The sequence below is a fragment of the Oncorhynchus keta genome, chromosome 32 (assembly GCF_023373465.1).
Source record: "Oncorhynchus keta strain PuntledgeMale-10-30-2019 chromosome 32, Oket_V2, whole genome shotgun sequence".
NCBI lineage: Eukaryota > Metazoa > Chordata > Actinopteri > Salmoniformes > Salmonidae > Oncorhynchus > Oncorhynchus keta.
Genome location: NC_068452.1, coordinates 9154850 through 9177837, shown reverse-complemented (window position 1 = coordinate 9177837; position 22988 = coordinate 9154850). Strand labels below are relative to the sequence as shown.

Sequence of the window (22988 nt, the reverse complement as noted above, 5' to 3'; positions counted from 1 at the left end):
TAGACCTGGAGACTAGTCCGCAAGCTTATAAGAAATCCTGCTACACCCTCCGATGAACTATCAAAACAGGCAAAGCATCAATATATGACTAAGATCGAATCCTACTACACCGCCTCCGACACTGGTCGGATGTGGCAGGGCTTGCAAACTATCACGGATGACAAAAGGGAAACAGCGAGCTGCCCAGTGACGCAAGCCTACCCGATGAGCTAAATGCCTTATATGCTTGCGTCGAGGCAAGCAAAACTGAACCATGCATAAGAGCACCAGCTTTCCTGGATGACTGCGTAATCACACTCTCCATAGTGGATGTGAGTAAGACCTTAACATTCACAAGGCCAGACAGGCCAGACAGATTGCCATGACGCATACTCAAGAGCATGCGCTGACCAGCTGGCAAGTGGCTTCACTGCACATTTTCAGCCTCTCGCGGACTCTCTGTAATACCAACATGTTTCAAGTAGACCACCATAATCCCTGTGCCCAAGAACGCCAAGGTAACCTGTCTAAATGACTATCGCCCCGTAGCGGTCTCTTCTGTAGCCATGAAATGCTTTGAAAGGCTGATCATGGTCCACACACACAAACAGTCGTGAAGAGGGCACGACAATGCCTCTTCCCCCTCAGGAGGCGGAAAAGCTTTGGCATGAGCCCTCAGATCCTCAAAACATTATACAACTGCACAATTGAGAACATCTTGACTGACTGCATCACCGCTTGGTATGGCAACTGCTCGGCATCCGACCGCAAGGCGCTACAGAGGGTAGTGCGTACAGCCCAGTACACCACTGGGGACGAGCTCCCTGCCATCCAGGACCTCTATACCAGGAAGTGTCAGAAGGCTCTTAATTTTTTTTTTTTAAAAGACCCCAGTCACGCAAATGACTTCTCTTTGCTACCGCAAGGCAAGTCTGGAACCAACAGGACCCTGAACAGCTTCTACCTCCATGTCACAAGACTGCTAAATAGTTAACCAAATAATTATCCGGACTATCTGCATTGACCCTTTTTGAACTAACTTTGTCCCATCACAAATGCTGTTGCTACTGTTTCTGTCACTTTATTGCAAGTTATATGTACATATCTAGCGGAATTACCTCGTGCCCCAGCATATGGACCCAGTACATTTAGCCAAGTTGTTACTCATGTGTATTTATTGTTACTTGTTTGACTATTTCCTTGTTGGGAAGGGCCTGTAAGCATTTCACTGTTAGCCTACACCGGTTGTTTATGAACATGTGACAAATATTTAAAAAAAATTGACAGACTCACAAAGAAGCCACTCGCATTCTTGTTCTCTGCAGCCTTCATTCTAAATATGACCACATAGTTACACAGCATACCCATGCATCCGTACACGTGAATGTACCAACTCATTCTTTTGAGGCAATTCATCTGCCTTCTAAGTCGGTCATATTTAGGATCACTGCCGACAACGACGATAATGTCACAAGTATTTATGGCGACCACTTGGTACATCTCAAAGACAGAGCACCACCAGGTATTTATAAATCACTTTGCTTTATTTAAAAATCAGCGGTAGGCAGTTATGCTATGAAAAAAAAAAAAAAAACGAAAAAACCCCAGCTACAATAACTGCACTTGGCACTGGATGACTGTTTGGATAAAAAAGAAAATGATACACAATATATGTGTAAGTTCATATACATATGAAAACCAAAAAAGGAAAACCTTAAATACCAGCTTTTATGTGGTCTCCATGTCTACTGATTCTTATTAATATTACAAATGTTCAACACCCCCAACAAATCCCACCCCCAATAACCCCCGACCTAAAAAAAAAAAAAAGAATCTTCACTGGAGCGGAGACTAGGGAGAGTTCCTACTGGTCTCAGAATGGCTGCCCCGCTAAACAGGTTACGGTTCAGTATGCCCTTAACAACTGGTCCTAGGTCTGCTGCATTGTTTAGCTCACAATGGTTAAGGATAGGCCTGGGATAGAGATCCTAGACCTGCTGTTGAGGGCAAAATGTAACCCAGACCTTAAAAACCAAATGACTCGTGTGTCCAACAGCCATGATGACGACACATCCTCACTCGTTACGAAAACAAACACGGGAGTAATGCACTGCAAAAAAAAAAAATACAAGACGTTATTTGTCCGTCTGACAAAACGAAAGGCAAAACCACTTCTCCTCCAAAAGGAAAGCGCATCAGCAAAATTAATGTGAACACAAAACATGACTTCAAAGAAAAGGCTGAGCAGTCCTCATTGGAATTGAATACATGGCAAATATTTAGCCATCAGTGGAATGAAATGCCTTTTTTATCGTGAGGGAAGGCCAACCGCTTTTTTTTTGTCATCATCACATCCCTCTTATGACACAATGGCAACAGACTAGATATGGGATTCAGACAAGTGGGCAGGTGGACCCTGTGAGAAGGAGAAACATGCCCCAAAAACCACCTGCGCTCTAATCCACCCTCACCCCCCTGACCTCCCCCCAACATTAACACAACCTCCTCAAGAGGAGCAAGAAATCACCTGCTCATTAAGACTGGACAAAAGACAAAGATGGACAGAAGGGTGGAATTTTACATTTAAAAAAAAGGCAGCTTGCCTTTGATGGAGGCCCCTTGTGTACCCTGTGCCCACAACACAGGAGAATCCGACACCCCCTCTATAAATGAATCCCTAATAATAATTTACTTCATCTTGATGATCATTGGGATCGTGTTTTGACCGAATAAGTTGGGCAACGTGATTGAAACTATTCCCAGGAGACATGTTGTCAGCACCTCATCCATCACCTCCCACCTCCCCAACCGTCTGTCACAACATGCCCTTGGAGAGTGGGCGAGCGAATCTGGGACAGGGGTGGTAAAAACAGATGATCGGGTCGCAAAGAAGTGCGCTGTAGATGGATATCAAGTGGAGGACGTAGCAGAGAAGGAGGGCGGGAGACAAGACCAAGGCTACATCCCAAATGGCACCCTATTCCCGAGATAGTGCACTACCCTATGGGGCATGGTCAAAAGTAGTGCAATAAGGGAATAGGGTGCCATTTTAGACTTAGCCCAGACATGTGCATCTTGGGGGGGGGGGTGTTTATCTGACAGTGACCCCCAGCTTCTCCAGGACACGCACCCCCTTCTCCTGGTACTCCTCCCTTGTCAGCCAGAAGTTGTCCTTGTCCTTCATGATGTCGGCCAGCACGGCCCCACCCAGGAACACCATGTGCTTGCGCCGAGGGGGGTCCTCGATCCGAATCTTGAATTTCTGCACACAAGCAGGAAAGGAGGAGCCAGAATAGAAGATAAGGAGGAGAAGGGAAGAGTGTGAGAAAGGAAAGCAAAAGCATAAGAATAGGGGAAAGAGGAGAAATAAGGAAAGGGAAAGAGAGCAAAGAGTGGGAGGAAAAATGTCTTAACAACCTTTAACTAAAAATAGGTGTGAAATCGTTTAATAATTACATGAACTGAACCAGCAGGCCTGGCATTGAAAATGCTGAAATGGATATTGTTGCCAAATTGAGCAATCAGTGTGTAAAGGAATGAGTGAGGAACAGTGAGACATTATATTTTAATTTAGTTGAGCGCATGATTTAAACATGGTCCCATGACAAAGATAGTTCACTCTCAGTGTTGAAACACTCAGTGCTCGTGTTGTGTACACTAATTCAATTTAGGGCAACACCGCCTCCTGGTGGCTGATCAAATGACTGCAGTGAGAAAATGGATCGTTAAAATGTCTGTTAGTAGTTGTCCCTCTGTTAAAAGTCAAACATTGGACAGTAAAACCTGCACTAAAAACAGCAACAATAAAATATGACATGTACTTAAAGCATGCTACTTCGAAGATATAAATGGTGCGTGTGTGCCCTCACCGAGAGCTTATCCACATCTCCCTTCAGCACGCGCTCCAGGTAGAGCTGCTTGAGCTCACGCTCCAGTCGAGAGGGAAGGCCAGGGTACATGGTGGAGCCCCCCGACAGCACTATGTGTTTATAGAACTCAGACCTGTGGAGCGAAGGAGAAGACGTTTAGGGAGGAGAGAAGACCTGGATGAACGAAGAGGTGATGGAGAGAAATGACTTAAGGTGAATAAGAAGGGCGACATGGAGGAAAAAAAGAGAACATTTTGCCACAATGTGTTTGTAGAATTCAGCCCTGAGGAGAGAAAGTGAGGATATTTACAGAAGAGAAAAAGGGATGTATAAAATAGACAAAAAAAATACAATATGGAGAAACATTTTGATAATCTAGGACTGACCCCATTTAGTCGACTGGTCAATTGGCTGTTGAACAGATTTCATTAGTTGAGCAGTAGAAAAGAAAATAGTGTCCAAGACATGCATTGCTGAAATTGTATATTACATAAGAACTATGGTGCACCACGAATAAAAATACTATTTTATAACAAATGCGGTCTCTCGTTGGATAGGGGTCACTGTCCGCGGTCGTGAAACACGAGTGCGCTGTTGAATTGGCGCCTTTTCCTAGACCATGTTGCTATGTGCATAATAGCAAAGTTAACCAGCATATTGGTGTTGAGAACACTGCGTCGGAGGCAGCAGCGGAGTTGGGAGACGAGAAAAAAGCCTCTCGCCTTAATTTTTGTCTAAGAAAAGTGAGGAGGGGGGAAACCACAACTTAAATTAGGTCTATAAACAACCCAACAGTTAAATGTGTCTGGCTTTATTAATCATCCATATACAGTACCAGTCAGAAGTTTGGACACACTTACTCATTCAAAGGTTGTCGTCTTTTGTTGACTATTTTCTACATTGTAGAATAATAGCGAAGACATGAAAACTATGAAATAACACGCATGGAATCATGCAGTAACCAACAACAACAAAATGTTCATCTAAATATATTTTAGATTTGAGTTTCTTCAAAGTAGCCACCCTTTGCCTTGATGACAGCTTTGCACACTCCTTGCACACTCCTTGCATTCTCTCAACCAGCTTCACCTAGAATGCTTTTCCAACAGTCTTGAGAGTTCCCACATATGCTGAGAACTTTTTGGCTGCTTTTCCTTCACTCTGCAGTCCAACTCAACCCAAACCATCTCAATTTGGGTTGAGGTCGGGTGATTGTGGAGGCCAGGTCATCTGATGCAGCACTCCAAACACTCTCCATCTTGGTTAAATAGCCCTTACACAGCCTGGAGGTGTGTTTTGGTTCATTGTCCTGTTGAAAAACAAATGATAGTGGGACAAAGAGCAATGCAGATGGGATGGCGTATTGCTGCAGAATGCTGTGGTAGACAGGCTGGTTAAGTGTGCCTTGAATTCTAAGTAAATCACAGACAGTGTCACCAGCAGAACACCCCACATGTGGAGATAATCCGTTCACCAATTCTGCATCTCACAAAGACACCAAAAATCTAAAATTTGGACTCAAGACCAAAAGGACAGATTTCCACCGGTCTAATGTCCATTGCTGGTGTTTCTAGGACCAAGCAAGTCTCTTCTTATTGGTGTCCTTTAGTAGTGGTTTCTTTGCAGCAATTCAACCATGAAGGTCTGATTCACAAAGTCTCCTCTGAACAGTTGTTAAAATGTGTCTGTTACTTTAACTCTGAAGAATTTATTTGGCCTGCAAAGGCTGGTAACTAATGAACTTATCCTCTGCAGCAGAGGTAACTCTGGGTCTTCCTTTCCTGTGGCGGTCCTCATGAGAGCCGGTTTCCTCATAGCGCTTGATGGTTTTTGCGACTGCACTTGAAGAAATGTTCAAAGTTCTTGACATTTTCCGGCTTAACTGACTGACCTTCATGCCTAAAAGTAATGATGGTGGCTACTTTGAAGAACCTAAAATATATTTGGATTTGTTTAACACTTTTTTGGTTCCATGTGTTATTTCATAGTTTATGTCTTCACTATTATTCTACAATGTAGAAAATAGTCAAAATAAAGAAAAACCCTGGAAAGAGTACTTTTGACTGGTACTGTACATCTACAGAAATAAGACAGATCCTACTTCTGTTGCCTGTTTGAGTGTTTGTTTAATAGCCTACTGATTCCGTGAGTACCAAGCCTCATGCAACCACATCGATAAACAATTTCACACATTTTTTCATCTTTGCTATGCTGTAAAGGCTTTACACTTTTTTCCATTCAGTGTTTACATCTTTCCAAAATTGTCAGAATAGTAGATTTATAATAATCACTCCTTTTTCCTTGATCCCCTTATTGTTATTTTTAATTATTATTATGAACATCATAATAATTTGTCATTATCATAAATAAGTTTATAGCAGCCTTTTATAACCATCATCGAGCTGTAGGCCAAAGTGCACATCCTGTTGTCTTAATACCGTAATTTACTTATATTTCAATACTTATAAGCTACCATATCAATCAATCATTTATTAGTTCATGTCATCACACAGCATACAAGTCATTCATGATTTGAAAAACAATCAAGCATTTTAGTTAAAATACAATAAAGTGAATATTGAATAATTAGCATAAAGACAAATAGGCCTAAACCGTTCCATTTGGGAATTGCATTAACGAATTCATGCTACGGTTTAGTCTTTGCTGCAATAAAGGCTTTACAATTAAAACCTTACAAACAGCCTCTCTGGTCCGCTTCTAATTTATTTTGTGTTGTTTATATTGTTTCAAACGGTTAGAACAATTATAACCTAACAGTACCTGTTTGGAACACATAATATGCACCCAGCACTTCCTCCTTAACTTATTTTTCTCCAGTGTTTTCCACAACTAGTCAAATTTATTCCACACATCTGACTTCCCCTTTACCTCCTGAGCAACCAGCAAACATTCAACTGTTTCTAGTTTATTTGTCATGCATCCATTTTGCTGTCACGTTTCAGAGTTTGCTAGAACCAATTTATTGAGGCGATTATGATATGCTATAGGGCAGGCCTTATTGGTCATGTGCATGAGGCGCATACATGTGTCACGTAACGAGAGCAAGGGTTGAGGGAATTTTTAGCAATGGGTGCTAGTCACCCAGTCATTTTTTTGTTTTGTTTTTACTTCTTAGGGATATCCTCATTTTTTAAAAATGTTTCGCCTAAATGACAAACCCAAAACTGACTGCCTGTAGCAAGGATATGCATATCCCTGGTACCATTTGAAATGAAACACTTTGAAGTTTGTGGAAATGTGAATTGAATGTAGGAGAATAATACACAATAGATCTGGTATAAGAAAATACTAAAGAGAGAGAGAAAAAGTATTTTTCTACCACCATCTTTGAAATGCAAGAGAAATATCATAATTCTAGCCATCACTCTGGTTGTAATTCCGATAGTGTCCACAAGATGGCAGCAGTGTATGTGCAAAGTTTCAGATGGATTACTTGAAGAATGACTGACCTACAACACTTTGTGTGAAGTACCCAGGCACATTTGGGCAAATCGTGAAGGAGACATTTGCATTCATATTCCAATTTTCTGCAAGAATATCGTCAAATCTGTATACTTGGACTTTGATTTAGCTTACCAAGTACAAGTAGACGAATTATAAGTTCAACATTTGCAAAAAACAGTTTCATAACTCTGAATATCCTTAGAATTTTTGTCCAAAATGAAAAGGCATGCTGTCGTACAAGGTTAGTAGCTACATATGACGACATATACATGGTTTCCGGATACTCCCTTAAAGCCCGGCTCATTGGTTTTCTAGCTAGCTATGTTTGACTCTGATTGGTCCTTATTTGACAAAGATAGTCGTTCAAATGATGGCCGCCCGCATCTTTGGCGTGCCATGAAGGCTGCACTCTCTGACCAAATATGATGTCCTATAGGATATACTACACCCCTAATGAAATAGTGAAGTTTTGTTACCTTCTAGGATCTCTGAGGAATAGATACAAATGTGATTTTACTTATTGAAACAACATTCTTATGAAATTTTCACAGATTCCTTTCTTTGCAAATTCAACAAGTGGAAATACAAAATCGATTGTGCATGCTGTATGAACCTTTTTAGGATATGAAAAATGATATCTAACAAAACGACACTTCATGTTATCTCGGACCCTTTTAATGATAAATCAGAGCAAGATTTCAGAATGTAAGTACACATTTCACCTTCAGAGGTGAATTTATCAAACCTATCGCGGTGAAAACTTGTTAGGAGCTCTCAAACAATAGCATGGCATTTTTTCGAAGTAATAGCTACTGTAAATTGGACAGTGCAGTTATTTTAACAAGAATTTAAGCTTTCAGCCGATTTAAGTATGTACCGATATTTGTTGTTTCTCTAAAATCAGTGCGGCTCGATCTGGAGGGGGTGGTCAGAAAGACGAATATGGGATGAAAATATTTTTGTGGTCCCACAGATCATTTGAACACGGTCCTCTTTCTGCTTTGTATGCATTAGCCTACCTATTGTATTAAAACCATGTTTTTGTATTATTATTCACACACCCAGAATTCGCTGCTTCAACTTCAGTAGCCTACCTCTGCTAGTTGGGAATGAGAGTTCAAGTGCGCCTAGTAAGTGTGGTCTAATTGAAATAGAGTAGGCTTCCTATGTGGGCGGAGTTAACTTGAATATAAAATTAACTTAAATCTGATTAGACTGTGGTTTCATAAGGCGAATGCACCAATTTGTAAGTCGCTCTGGATAAGAGCGTCTGCTAAATGACTTAAATGTAAATGTAAAATCCACTCAATGACTAGAATGTTAACTAATGAAATGGCAAAGAAGTGAAAGAGGGTTGGAAACTACTAGGTCACTAGTAAGTAGGGGGGGGGAGTCGGTCGTGGAGTTACCTGGTGTCGATGTCTGCTGCATTGATAGTATTGAAGAGGAGCTCTGCCACTCCGACTCCCTCCACGTTGATGAGGTGGGGCTGGAATAGAGCCTCAGGGGCTTCGAACCGCTCCCCTCCCACCTTGATCATCCTGCCGTCGGGGAGCTGGGGACACAGAAAGGGGAACAACATTCACACATCGGAAAGCATTTAATTGACATTAAGATGGCTTTCTTCTGCTTGAACACCGCTAGGGAGATCTGAAGGCAATGCTAGGCTAGAGATGAACAATAGACAATGTTTGGAACTGGCAACGTTAAGTAAGAGTCTCTCAACCTCTGGTCAGATGGAGCCGGCTGACATACAGTAGGCCTTTTACAGAGCGTGGTGGAACATTATGAGGGAGGGAGCATAAAGGGCCCATTGACGGCTCCAGTCTGGAGTCCAGAGGAGGAAACAGACACCAGGTCAGCACGTGGCGTGGGAGTCTGGGTCGTACAGGAAATGATGTCACGCCCATGGATGGAGGGGGAGGGGGGTCATTTCTTCAACACCACAGTAGTGCTTTTGTTCCATCCTCTGTCCTCCGCCTCTCCTTCTCTCTCCAGGATTTGGGCAGGGAAACAAGGAGGTGCGCCGCCGCCCGCCACACATGAAAAATTCCGTCCACTCCCTCTTTACATCACAGGGACCCCTACCGGCCATTGAACCCGGGTTACTCAGGGATTTGGGCACGTGGTTGACTTGACTAAGTAACCTGGGGGTATCCAGAGCTTGGTTCAAGAGCTCCTCCTACACTAAATATGGCTTCTAATGCTCTAAAATTATAACCTGATCATCTGCATGATACATTATGTCCACAAGGAGGCAGTGTTACCATATAGCCAGGCTTCAAATACAGATTAATCCTATTATTCTTGGTGTAGGATAGTGTTACCCTTACCATGAAAGACTTTAATAAGTAGAATTTGGGGCAGTGTTGGGGGTAATGTGTTTTTAAAAGTAATGCATTACATAATCAGATTACTTTTATAAGTAACGTGTAGCTTTTTCAAATTGGATAATATTACAGTTACTGTCAAACAACGTGTGCGTTACTTTCAGAATCATCACTCTACCGGGCGCGTTTCCCATGAGCCGATCTCAACTTGTTTCAGTTAATTCTCGAGCGAGCAGAGAAGGGCTGTTTGGAGAAATGTCATGGCAGCCGCTCTCCATAGAAATATATAGAGGGTGCAACTCTGATATTAGCCATTGATCACTTCTGTGATGGGAAAGCCTCTAGGCTTTTCTGTCTAGTGACAAATGTGCCTTCTATACATCTATGCACTGGCGATAATATAACATAACGCGTTACATTAAACAAAAGTAACTAGTAATATGACTAAGTAACTCGTCCAAACACGGATCTGGTGTGCTGTAGATGACTAATCAGGGTTGGGCTCAGAATGGCCAAAAACAACAAGAGAAAATACTTCAAAACAGGGTTGTACAATAAGGACTGAAAGTGTAGGACTCGACCAGGATGACGACGTTGTAGGACTATGTTACTGACCGTGTAGGACTCAACCAGCACGGTGGTCTCCAGCGCCAGCTTCTGCTCCTGCTCGATGTTGTAGCCCACGTAGCACAGCTTCTCCTTCATCATGCGCACCGTCTCAAAGTCCGCAGAGTGGTTGAAGGCGTAGCCCCTCAGCAACAGCAACTGGATGATGGATAAAAGACAGAGGTAAGGGATGTGTTTGGTTGGGTCTCATAGGTTGTAAAGGACTGCAAAACTAATTGAAAAAGGACTCCAAATACTCTTTAAAATAGTCACCTTTCCTAATCACAAATCTTACCATGAAATAATGAACAGGTGTGGTTTACAGTCGACTGCTTTCCACTAGAAAGTCAGACATACTCATGAAGGAAATAAGGTCATCCAAGGCCCTGTCCAGGAATCAACCCCTAGTTAGTTCCCCGAGGCTCTTGTGTAGATTTCATATTATTAATATATAATAATATAATAATAATATAATAATATATGCCATTTAGCTGACGCTTTTATCCAAAGCGACTTACAGTCATGTGTGCATACATTCTACGTATGGGTGGTCCCGGGAATCGAACCCACTACCCTGGCGTTACAAGCGCCATGCTCTACCAACTGAGCCACAGAAGATAGTTATAAATATATATGGTGGAAGCACCAATGGGCAAGGTGCAATATCCATCATAATGCCTTATTCAAGTCTTCTCACATCTACACATGCTCGGGGCTAGGAGTTGTTTCTGGACAGGACATTCTAAGACAGCCTGAGTCACCCGTGGGGAACGAGGGTGTACCTTGATGAGGTAGCGCGTAATGTCCCTTCCTGCAATGTCCAGGCGTCGAGTCAGGTGGGGCAGGGAGAAGCCTTCGTACACGGGGCAGATGTGGGTGACGCCGTCACCAGAGTCCACCACCACACCAGTCAGGAGACCTAAAAAAAAATATGTAATTTTTCTCAACAGCAGCGCCAACAGAGTAGGGCCACTGAGAAAACCCATCCATCATTTCCAAAGCCCATAAACATTATAGACCATTTCTGTTATTACTCGTTTGAAACGGAAAGCTTTTTATTAATTGTCATTACCGATTTCTTGGTGTCAATGAGTTTTCCGTCAGAATACATTGGTTCAATAAAAAATGCATGGGCCAATGAAAGGCCTACGTCCTACAAATGAAAGTCTAGTATAGAACACGAAGTACACAGCTACGTACTCAACTACGCGCTACTGCATATTCAACTCTCGGCCTGCTACTGAAAGGGTCACATATTAGCACAGCCTGTGTTTCATCCCTCATTCCACAGGTGTGTTTATTTTTTTTCCCCAGAGAAAGACCAATGTTACAAACAAGCAGTACAGCACAAATGAAAGCACTTTATTTTATGATACGAGGTATTTACTACAGTAGGAAAAGGATGTGGTATCAATGGGTAGTTTCTGGTACTTAAAATAATTGGTAACTATCTGGTACCAAATCAATCGTTTTAATTTGTTTCTCAAAGAAAACAAGGAACTCATAGGTTATTATTGTGCAACTAACTAATAACCATTTTAAAATATAAAGTAAATATCTGGTACTTTCTGTACCGGAAAATAAAGTTTAAGCCCCAAATAATTGTTGCTGCCATGATAGAAACGTAGCAAAAGTTAATTACCGGGTATAACCTATATTCCTCCATGTGTTCTGAAAGATACTTTAACTTGCAATTCGTTGGAGTGAAATCTCAGGTGCCCAGTGCTCCTCACTGGTTTTGGGTGCCCTACCTTCCTTCTAGTTGCCTCATTTTGCTTTAAAGAACCTACCTTGAGCATAGAGTGTGAGCACAGCTTGGATGGCTATGTAAACCCCAGAGAACTGGTACGTCTCAAACATCACCTAGGAAAGAGGTAAGGAGTGAGAGGGTGTCACGAATATGTAGGTCACTGCAAAAAGTTAAACTTAACATCTTGCTAATACAAATGACCTTTGTTTTTTGCATTTTGCACTGCTAGGAAAACCACAAAAAAAATCTAACCTCAACTTCCATTCAGAAGGAATAGACCTCCATGTTCATAAACCTCAATTTGAAAAGGGTAAAAATGACTTACCCTCAAAACATTTAGCCATGACTGGTCACCCCGGCTCAATAACAGTGGCTCTGACAGACTCCCACTGAGGAGCTGTCGCCAGGCAGCAGACCTAGGTTCAAATACCATTTCAAATCTTTCAGATACTTTAGCTGTGGTTGATTGACCTTGCCTGGCACAATGGAAACAATGGAGTAGTCCCAAAAGTGCAATGTCCACCCATGTGAAACTCCAGACAGGCTCAAGCAAACTATAAGTGTTTGAAAGAGTTCAAATACTTGCTGAACCCAGGTCTGCCAGGCAGTGCTGCTGCCTTAGTCACACTGACTGGCAAGTTGCAACTCCAAGATAAACGTCCGTAGCGGGAGCGCTAGTGCCTCCTCGGCACAGAGCGTCACTGTTATGACCGATGAATCATTTTAAATCTACAATGGAACCTTATAAAAGACCTTACAGGAAATCTCCTCCAGCCGTTCCCGGGTACACTCCAGAATACACACTTTCAAAAACTAAAGCATGTTAATGAAATTGTCCTCTGACAACGGATTTAGTCGTCGTGGGTTAACAAAAATAAACACTTTTAAAAGAAAATGTATACACACCTCAATGATCTTCTCGCGGTTCTTGGTTGGGTTCATGGGCGGCTCGGTGAGCAGGATCTTGCAGTTGCGCGAGTCGATGTTGAGCTTCTCGGGACCAAAGGTGTAGTCCCACAGGTGCTTCATGTCATCCCAGTTCCTCACGATGCCATTCTCCATGGGGTAGTTCACCTCCAGCATGGAGCGCAGCTCGCTTGCCTCATCCCCCACCATCAGGTCCTGGGGAGGGAGGGGATAAACAGCAGAGTTTCAGACATTTTAAAATGAACCCGCTGTTTTGGAGGAACCCCAACAGCGCAGTAGCCACTGAATATTACTGCATAGAAACGATGCAGTGACCTCCAAAGTCATTGACGTAACCACAGCAACAAACTGACTGTCACAGTGTCAGTGCCGACTGACCACAGTTACACAACAAAAATAATGCTGGATAGCTCTGGGTACGAAGGTAACAATGTCACAAAAGGACATCCATCGTAAAACACTCTACAGAACTTCCCTAAAAAAATGACATTTGCATGCCACAATAAACAAGTCAAACATCCCTTGTGGTCAACATCTAGTCATTCTGCGGGCACGTTGCTTTTAGTGAGCTGACAATACGTTCAGCCCTGCTCCAGAGAGCAGGTGGTAGAGGAGGCCACATTAGATAGATTCCAGCCATGCAGTCAGAGCACACTGTTAGTAGAGCGGAGTCCATCTGGTTAATTGGGATGCAGATCCTATTGAAAATGTCTAGAACCTATAGTATAGGCAAACTCAATAGGCCTGACTGTCTACTGCCAAACAAACAGGTCACTCATATTGGCAGAGAACTGCATGGGCAAACTAATGCCAAATGTCGTCGTTTTTGTTTGTTTGTTGTTTTGTTGTTTCTACGGAGCTGTGAGGGGAACGGCACCTCAGTACCTCCAGGCTCTGATCAGGCCCTACACCCAAACAAGGGCACTGCGTTCATCAACCTCTGGCCTGCTCGCCTCCCTACCACTGAGGAAGTACAGCCTGTCAAAACTGTCTGCTCTGGCCCCCATGGTGGAACAAAAACAGGACAGCGGAGTCAATCACCACCTTCCGGAGACAGAAACCCCACCTCTAAGGAATACCTAGGATAGGATAAAGTAATCCTTCTCACCCCCCCCTTAAAAGATTTAGATGCACTATTGTGAAGTGGCTGTTCCACTGGATGTCATAAGGTGAATGCACCAATTTGTAAGTCGCTCTGGATAAGAGCGTCTGCTAAATGACTTAAATGTAAAAATGTAAATGTTTTGCTCTGAGGCAGCTTGCAAGTTTAATTTTAACATGAGACGCTTCAGCAGACATGTTCCCCTTGTCATGACTTCCCCTCCAAAAAGGTATATGATGACATCTCTACTATTGATATCACGGTTTCCTTCTGCAACTGCCTGTATGTGCACAAGACCATGAATGTCTGCCAGTGTGTTCAGACCACTGTATTTAACATGTTGATTTGTAAACAACAACTAAAAACAAGACAGAGGTAATACAGTTTGTTAGGTTAGCCGAAACAACCATTTCATCACAAAAAAAAACAGGGAAAGAGTAGAGGGGGAATGAGGAAGCAATGCCAAACAACTGACAGATTAGAAGAAAAAAAATGACCACTTGTCGGAGAGATGACGAGCGCAGCCATTTCACTGTCCGAGCAGATTGCAGGGACCCATGAAACTAAACACACACTTACCATCTTTCTGTTATTCTACCTCAACAGGTGAGGAGGAGGAGAGGTGGGAGGAAGAGCGGGATGAAGCAGAGGGTCAGAAGATAGAACAGAGAGAGAGAGGTCAGAAGAGCCAAGGTCAGAGGTGAATCAGTGCGTGTCCTACAAAAACCATGGCCTACGCCCGCCCATCCTCTCATAACGCTGCAATGTTATCAAGAGGAAATGTTCATGTGTAACACCCTGATAGCAAGACAAGGTGCGACATCTAGGCCAAATCAACAAATCATGGCCAGCGTCCCAAATGACACCCTATTCCCTACGCAGTGCACCACTTTTGATCAGGGCCCACAGGGTTAAAAGTAGTGCACTATGTAGGGACTAGGGTGCCATTTGGGACTCGAACAGTCATGGTAAATATTAGGGACCAGTGTGTTGGATATGTTGAATTTCCAGAGGACACTCAATGGAGGAAACACTTTTTTTAAAACTCACAAATACCGTGAGAAACTAAACTCAAAAGGGCTGGTTTCCCCAAACACAGATTAAGGCTAGTCCTGGACTAAAGCATGGTCAATTAAGAATCTCCATTGAAATAGCTTCCTTATCCAGGATATGTGTCAGGAAGATTGCGCCAACAGGTTCAAAGTGGAGGGAATAAGCAAAATGTAATCTAACAAAGTAGTGAAAATAAAGAAAAGTGCACCATTCTCCAGGTAGGTCTACATGTTCTGAAAAACGTAGAACCATAGTCTGCTCCACAAGGCATTGCAGCCATTTCAGAACTTCCCCAAATCTCCACAAAAAAGAAAAATGTAATTCATGAGGGCTATGAAGTTGTTAGCCTAGCGGTTAAGAGTGTTGGGATAGTAACAAAAAGGTCACTGGTTCGAATCCCTGAGGTGTAAAAAAGTAAAAATGCAGTTCAGCCCTTGAGCAAGGCAGTTAACCTCACCGATGATGTTGATTAAGGCAGCCCCCCACACCTCTTCAATTGTGCAACTGACTAGGTATCCCTTTTCCCCAGATGGGTACACATATTTTATTTTACCTTTACTTAACCAGGTAGGCTAGCTGAGAACAAGTTCTCATTTGCAACTGCGACCTGGCCAAGATAAAGCAAAGCAGTTCGACACACAACAGTTACACACATGGAATAAACAAACATACAATCAATAACACAGTAGAAAAGTCTATATACAGCATGTGCAAATGAGGTAGGATAAGGGAGGTAATGCAATAAATAGGCCATGGTGGCAAAGTAATAACAATATAGCAATTAAACACTGGAACGGTAGAATGTGCTGAAGATTAATATGCAAGTAGATGGGCTATGTACAGGTGCAGTGATCTGTGAGCTGCTCTGACAGATGGTGCTTAAAGCTAGTGAGGGAGGTAAGAGTCTCCAGCTTGAGTGATTTTTGCAGTTCGTTCCAGCCATTGGCAGCAGAGATCTGGAAGGAGAGGCAGCCAAAGGAAGAATTGTCTTTGTGGGTGACCGGTGAGATTTACCTGCTGGAGCGCGTGCTACGGGTGGGTGCTTTACCTAGCAGAGACTTGTAGATGACCTGGAGCCAGTGGGTTTGGCGACGAGTATGAAGCGAGGGTCAGCCAACGAGAGTGTAGAGGTCGCAGTGGTAGAGGTCGCTGTGATAGACTGTAGTGATAGTGTATTTTGTAAATGACGTCGCCCAAGTCGAGGATCGGTAGGATGGTCAGTTTTATGAGGGTAAGGATGCTTTGTTGCGAAATAGGAAACCAATTCTAGATTTAATTTTGGATTGAAGCTGTTTAATGTGAGTCTGGAAGGAGAGTTTACAGTCTAACCAGACACCTAGGTATTTGTAGTTCACATATTCTAAGTCAGAACCGTCCAGAGTAGTGATGCTCGATGGGCGAGAGGGTGCGGGCAGCGATCGGTTGAAGAGCATGCATTTAGTTTTACTTGTATTTAAGAGCAGTTGGAGGCCACAGAAGGAGAGTTATGGCATTGAAGCTCGTCTGGAGGTTAGTTAACACAGTGTCCAAAGGGCCAGAGGTATACAGAATGGTGTCGTCTGCATATAGGTGGATCAGAGAATCACCAGCAGCAAGAGTGACATCATTGATGTATACAGAGAAGAGAGTCGGGCCGAGAATTGAACCCTGTGGCACCCCCATAGAGACTTCCAGAGGTCCGGACAGCAGACCCTCCGATTTGACACACTGAACTCTATCAGAGAAGTAGTTGGTGAACCAGGCAAGGTAATCGTTTGAGAAACCAAAGCTGTTGAGTCTGCCAATAAGAATGTTGTGATCGACCTGGCTAAGGCTTTCAACTCTGTCAAATACGGCTGCACAGTAAATGTCTCTTATCGATGGCAGTTATGATATCGTTTAGGACCTTGAGCATGGCTGAGGTACACCCATGACCAGTTCTGAAACCAGATTGCGTAGCGGAGAAGGTACGGTGGGATTCGAAATGGTCGGTGTCTCCCTTTGAAGAGAGGGATGACCGCGGCAACTTTCCAATCTGTGGGAATCTCAGACGATACAAAAGAGACATTGAACATGCTAGTAATTGGGTTTGCAACAATTTTGGCAGATAATTTTAGAAAGAGAGGGTCCAGATTGTCTAGCCCGGCTGATTTGTAGGGGTCCAGATTGTCCAGCTGTGGGGGGCTGTTGACCGGGGTAGGGCAAGCCAGGTGGAAAGCATGGCCAGCTGTAGAAAAATGCTTATTGAAATTCAATTATAGTGGATTTATCGGTGACTGTTTGTGTGACAAGACAGGACCCATTTTAGAATGAATTCTGTATTACACTCAACACACATTCTAATACCCATTTCACAGAATTGATTGTGTTACCTGTTAAAAAAAATAATGCAATGTTTATATGACCCCCCCTTCAAAAACAGGTTATTACCACTTTCTTGAGTAAATACTAAAGAATACATATTTATGTCTAGATATCATAGGGATTTAAACACTTCTGTGAAGTAAACCAGTGAGGTTACCTTGATCTCAATGTTTCCCACTTTAGCTGTGGAGCGAATGATTGGCCTGCCAACCAACGCCGGGAAAATGTGCTCTGGGAAGTTGGAGCCTGCATAGCCGCACTTCACAAACTAGGATTAAAGGGAGAGACAAGGGCAGGGTCAGTGACAAACATCCTTTTTTGCAAGTTGGTAAGTAACATTGGACAAATACATTTTCATAGCACACAGAATGATAAAAAAAACTTATAAAGATTAATAATAAGCCTAGAGCCAAATACTAGAAATCACATCAAAGCATTTAGCAGACTACATTAAAATAAAACCTTTTAGTCCAATAACTAACATAATCGAGCCCGATTGATAATGCACTTCACGTGTCTTGTTCATTAACCAGACGTTAGAGCCTTATCTACTTTCTCTGAGTCACATGGTGCTGTTTGAGTTGCCCCTAGGTACAGATTTATGATCAGCTTGCCCTCCCCAAATCCTAACCATTAGTGAGGGGAAACGCAAAACTGACAAAAGACCAGCACCAACAACTCCACCCTACTTTGTTTGTGAACACTGAGGGATTACAGAGAAAGTTACAGCATTGGTAGTGTTACCCTCCCACAATCACTACCTGACCTGCAGCATGCTTAGGAAGTTACGTAGAGAACCTATGCAGGGAATTTCATTCAAACCTGTTAGGTTGTACTAGGCGCTTGGCTTCAAGGAATAGCCTAGCGTATGAATCAATACGAGTGCTTCTCCATGCATGTTTAAAAATCCTTTGGGATTTATTTAGGCCTACATAAATGATTCATGACAATCTTCCTTCTTTCACCTACGTTACATTACATAAATGACCACATCCTCAACCTGCCGGTAAGAAGAATAAAAGAAGTGTATGACATGCATCATCAAGTAGACATGACATCATCAGCCCGGAGAGGAAGGGGTAACTCAAAGACAAGAATAAAGACAGGAAGTAGGCTACAGTGTACAGCTTGTCCCATTTACACTCTCCGAGCTATGAATAGCTATCAGGCTGTTTTATTCACAGTGTGAACAAAGACTGTAAGCAGCATAGTTTCTCTGTGGTAGGTAGCTGGAGAGACAAGTCAGCTAACCACTGAATGGAACACAGCCAACAAAAATATATATATTTTTAAAGATAGATGAAAGAATAGTCCAGCTAAATACTAAGGTAAAATGGTGGAGGTGAAAACAGCATAAATTAATTGTTATTTGTCAATTTCAACCAGATGACTCATGTCTACAAACATATTTTACAAGAGAGTTGCAATTGATCTGATAACTCCTTACATGGAAGAATGGTTTCAGACTTCCTCACTGTACAAGAATGAGGCATGCGCATTATCTACTGCTCGAGACAAGTTGGTTAACTTGTTCAACAGTTGGTAGCAATACTTTAATTGTGATACTTGTTTGTTGGTACCTGGTTTAGTTAAACTATATGCGTAAATCCTCATCCAATTACGCAACAACGTAGCAGTGTAAAATACTTGCTACAAGTACAAAGAGGTTTCGGGTGAGGGCTGGGCTACATCATCATTCTTTGTGAACACCAAACAGTATCTAAAAATGTGGAGTTCCTGAATAAAACGCAATAGATCACGTCTTTTCCTTGCCCAATTCGTTGCAATTAACAATAACGCTGGCAAGTTCGAAAAAAGAGCTCTCGTTAGTTTGAGTTAACAATCAAATTGAAGCAAGGGGTGGAAATGTAGGGTAATGTCTGATGAATACGTATGATATAGCTAAATGTGGCAGAACACGAGATTTACGTGATCTCTGGAGCATGCTATAAAACAACTTCGATTTGTACATTTTAAGTCTAGCTATTGAGTTTGCTGGCCAGCAACCTAACCAGCTCGAGACGATTCGAGTTCGCAATGTCAGCACGAGCAGCCGACGGCAGCGATAACAATATTTATGGCTACTCCCACTGATTCACGAATTCTCGTCAACAATCGGTACTCTAAACATTCCACCGACCGGTGTAAACCTTGCCACCTCTAATTGACAGATGCACCAACCTCAATGAATGCATAACTAATTGACAAACTGACAGACCGTGGCTACACAAGCTAGCAATGAAGCGAGCTACTTCCTGTTCCTCCCCATCTCATCTGCCAAATTGCACAAAAGCCGGAACCCTCATAATTTGACGATAGAACACAGTCTGTGTGTAAACTTACCCCGGTCCCATTGTCGCAAACCACCACTTTCCTTCCCTGGCTATCCATTTTCTCGGAATACAGAAACCAGCAACCCTCCCTGGCACAACTTTCTTCGGCAAGGCGGAAAACAGCACCCCGGCTCTAGCAAAGGGTTTTTCCGGAATGTATGACACATGCCCATATTACACACACACCTATCAGGGTAGAGATAGCTAAGAAATTCAGCCAATTACGTATGGCAACGCCTTTCCATACACTTTTCTATTCGACAATCCCACTGATTGACGGTGTTGTGTCAATCAGAATTTGGAAATATCCATAATGCAAGCTTTATCAATGCATTTAGGTGGTGGCCTGGTGGGCCAACGCCGAAAACAGTGAAGTTGATCGATCTACGTCGAGGGAAGAGCATCTGCTTTTTTATATGAAAATGAAATATTCTAATAATTACTGTCAAATTTGTTGGCACCTTCAATTCTTGCACATTTTCTCAGAATAAGTATATTTCAACCATAGAAAATGATAGAGGCCTCTAGTGGCCAACTTCATTAGCTGATCCCTCCTGGTGACACTGTTGTAGTCATGTCCAACCGGGTCATGGGGGATCCGAGAATGGCGCTGCAATGGATAGCTTCCGTTTTATGGGCTCTTGTCCAATTCTGCTATTTAGTGTTTTTTCTTCTTCACAGATCATAATGTTTCCGCCATCGTTTCTTTTGACTGAAAATAGCTTCTGGACATCAGAACAGCAATCACTAACCTCGATTTGGATGAAGATTTCTACTTCAACGAGTCAGAGACGCAGGACATACTCAATACGGAAGGGTTCTGGAATTCCGGAATTCATCCGATGGCATTGAAGAGTTTACCACATCGGTCACCGGCTTCATTAATAAGTGCATCAACCAATGTCATACTCACAATGACAATATGTCGTACATATCCAAACCAGGAGCCATGGATTACAGGCAACATTTGGACTGAGCTAAAGGCTAGAGCTGCTGCTTTCAAGGAGCTGGACACTAATACGGACGCTTATAAGAAATCTCAGACGAACCATGAATCAAGAAAAGTGTCAATACAGGAAAAAGATTGACTCCTACTAAGCCGGCTCTGACACTTGTCAGATGTGGCAGGGCTTGCAAACTATCACGGATTACAAAGGGAAACCCAGCCGCGAGCTGCCCAGGGATGCAAGCCTACCAGATGAGCTAAATGCTTTCTATGCTTGCTGCGACGCAAGCAACACTTAACCAAGCATGAGAGCACCCGTTGTTCCTGTATGATCACGGTCTCCATAGCCAATGTTTTTTATTTTTTTATTTCACCTTTATTTAACCAGGTAGGCTAGTTGAGAACAAATTCTCATTTGCAACTGCGACCTGGCCAAGATAAAGCATAGCAGTTCGACACATACAACAACAGAGTTACACATGGAAAGAACAAAACATACCATCAATAATACAGTAGAAAAAAAGTATATACAGTGAGTGCAAATAAGATCCAATAAGGGAGTTAAGGCAATAAATAGACCATGGTGGCGAAGTAATTACAATATGGCAATTAAAACACTGGAATGGTAGATGTGCAAGTAGAGATACTGTGGTGCAAAAGGAGCAAAATAAATAAATACAGTATGGGAATGAGGTAGATAGATGGGCTGTTTACAGATGGGCTATGAACAGGTGCAGTGATCTGTGAGCTGCTCTGACAGATGGTTCTTTAAGCTAGTGAGGGAGATGGGAATCTCCAGCTTCAGTGATTTTTGCAGTTCGTTCCAGTCAGTGGCAGCAGAGAACTGGAAGGAAAGGCGACCAAAGGAGGAATGGGATAAGACCTTTAAACAGGTTAACATTCACAAAGCCGCAGGGCCAGATCGATTACCAGGACGCGTACTCAGAGCATGCGCTGACCATTTTCAACCTTTCCCTGACCCAGTCTGTAATACCTGTAATACCTGGTCCTTCTGTAGCTCAGTTGGTAGAGCATGGCGCTTGTAACGCCAGGGTAGTGGGTTCAATCCCCGGGACCACCCATACGTAGAATGTATGCACACATGACTGTAAGTCGCTTTGGATAAAAGCGTCTGCTAAATGGCATATATATATATATACCTACATGTGTCAAGCAGACCACCATAGTCCCTATGCCCAAGAACGCCAAGGTAAACTGTCTAAATGACTATCGCCCTGTAGCACTCACATCTGTAGCCATGAAAAGCTTTGAAAGGCTGGTCATGGCTCACATCAACACCATCATCCAAGAAACTCTAGACCCACTCCAATTTTCATACCGCCTCCACAGATGACGACTCTATTGCACTCCACACTACCCTCTCCGACCTGGACAAGTGGAACACCTATGTGAGAATGCTGTTTGTTCATTGACTACAGCTCAGCCTTCAACACCAGAGTGCCCTCCAAGCTCATCACTAAGCTAAGGATTCTGGGACTGAACAAGTCTCTCTGCAACTGGATCCTTGACTTTGCCGGGCCGCCCCCAGGTGGCTAGGGTAGCCAACAACACATCCACCGATCTGACCCTCAACATGTGCATCCATCAGGGGTTGGTGCTTAGTCCAATCCTGTATTCCACGTTCACCCATGATTGCGTGGCTGCACACGACTCCAACACCATCATTAAGTTTGCTGACAACACGCCGCTAGTGGGCCTGATCACCGATGACAATGATACAGTCTATAGGGAGGAGGTGGGAGACCTGGCAGTGTGGTGCCAGACAAAGTAGCTGATCTTGGACCACAAGAAACAGAGGGCCGAGCACGCCCCCATTCACCGACGGGATGTAGTGGAGCGGGTCGAGAGATTCACGTTCCTCTGTGTCCACATTACTAAGGTTCTATCATGGTCCACAACACACCAACACAGTCAAACTACCTTTATATTTAAAAAAAAAAAATGTCTGTTTTTCCATGTACAGTGGGGCAAAAAAGGTATTTAGTCAGCCACCAATTGTGCAAGTTCTCCCACTTAAAAAGATGAGGCCTGTAATTGTCAAAGGTACACTTCAACTATGACAGACAAAAAAACAAAAAAAATCCAGAAAATCACATTGTAGGATTTTTAATGAATTTATTTGCAAATTATGGTGGAAAATAAGTATTTGGTCACCTACAAACAAGCAATATTTCTGGCTCTCACAGACCTGTAACTTCTATAAGAGGCTCCTCTGTCCTCCACTCATTACCTGTATTAATGGCACCGGTTTGAACTTGTTATCA

At 42.9% G+C, this 22988-nt stretch overlaps 1 protein-coding gene across 1 annotated transcript; it reads right to left on the bottom strand.

Moving 5' to 3' along the window:
• Window positions 1-1502: 1502 nt before the first annotated feature.
• Window positions 1503-19932, bottom strand: LOC118365009 (actin-related protein 2-A). Its single transcript, XM_035746891.2, has 9 exons — window positions 19768-19932; window positions 17582-17692; window positions 12906-13121; window positions 12040-12112; window positions 11032-11168; window positions 10259-10408; window positions 8723-8868; window positions 3849-3981; window positions 1503-3241 (listed from the first exon to the last, which is right to left on the bottom strand). The coding sequence occupies exons 1-9, from the start codon at window positions 19813-19815 to the stop codon at window positions 3071-3073; spliced, it is 1185 nt and encodes a 394-aa protein (XP_035602784.1). The 5' UTR covers window positions 19816-19932; the 3' UTR covers window positions 1503-3070.
• Window positions 19933-22988: the final 3056 nt, after the last annotated feature.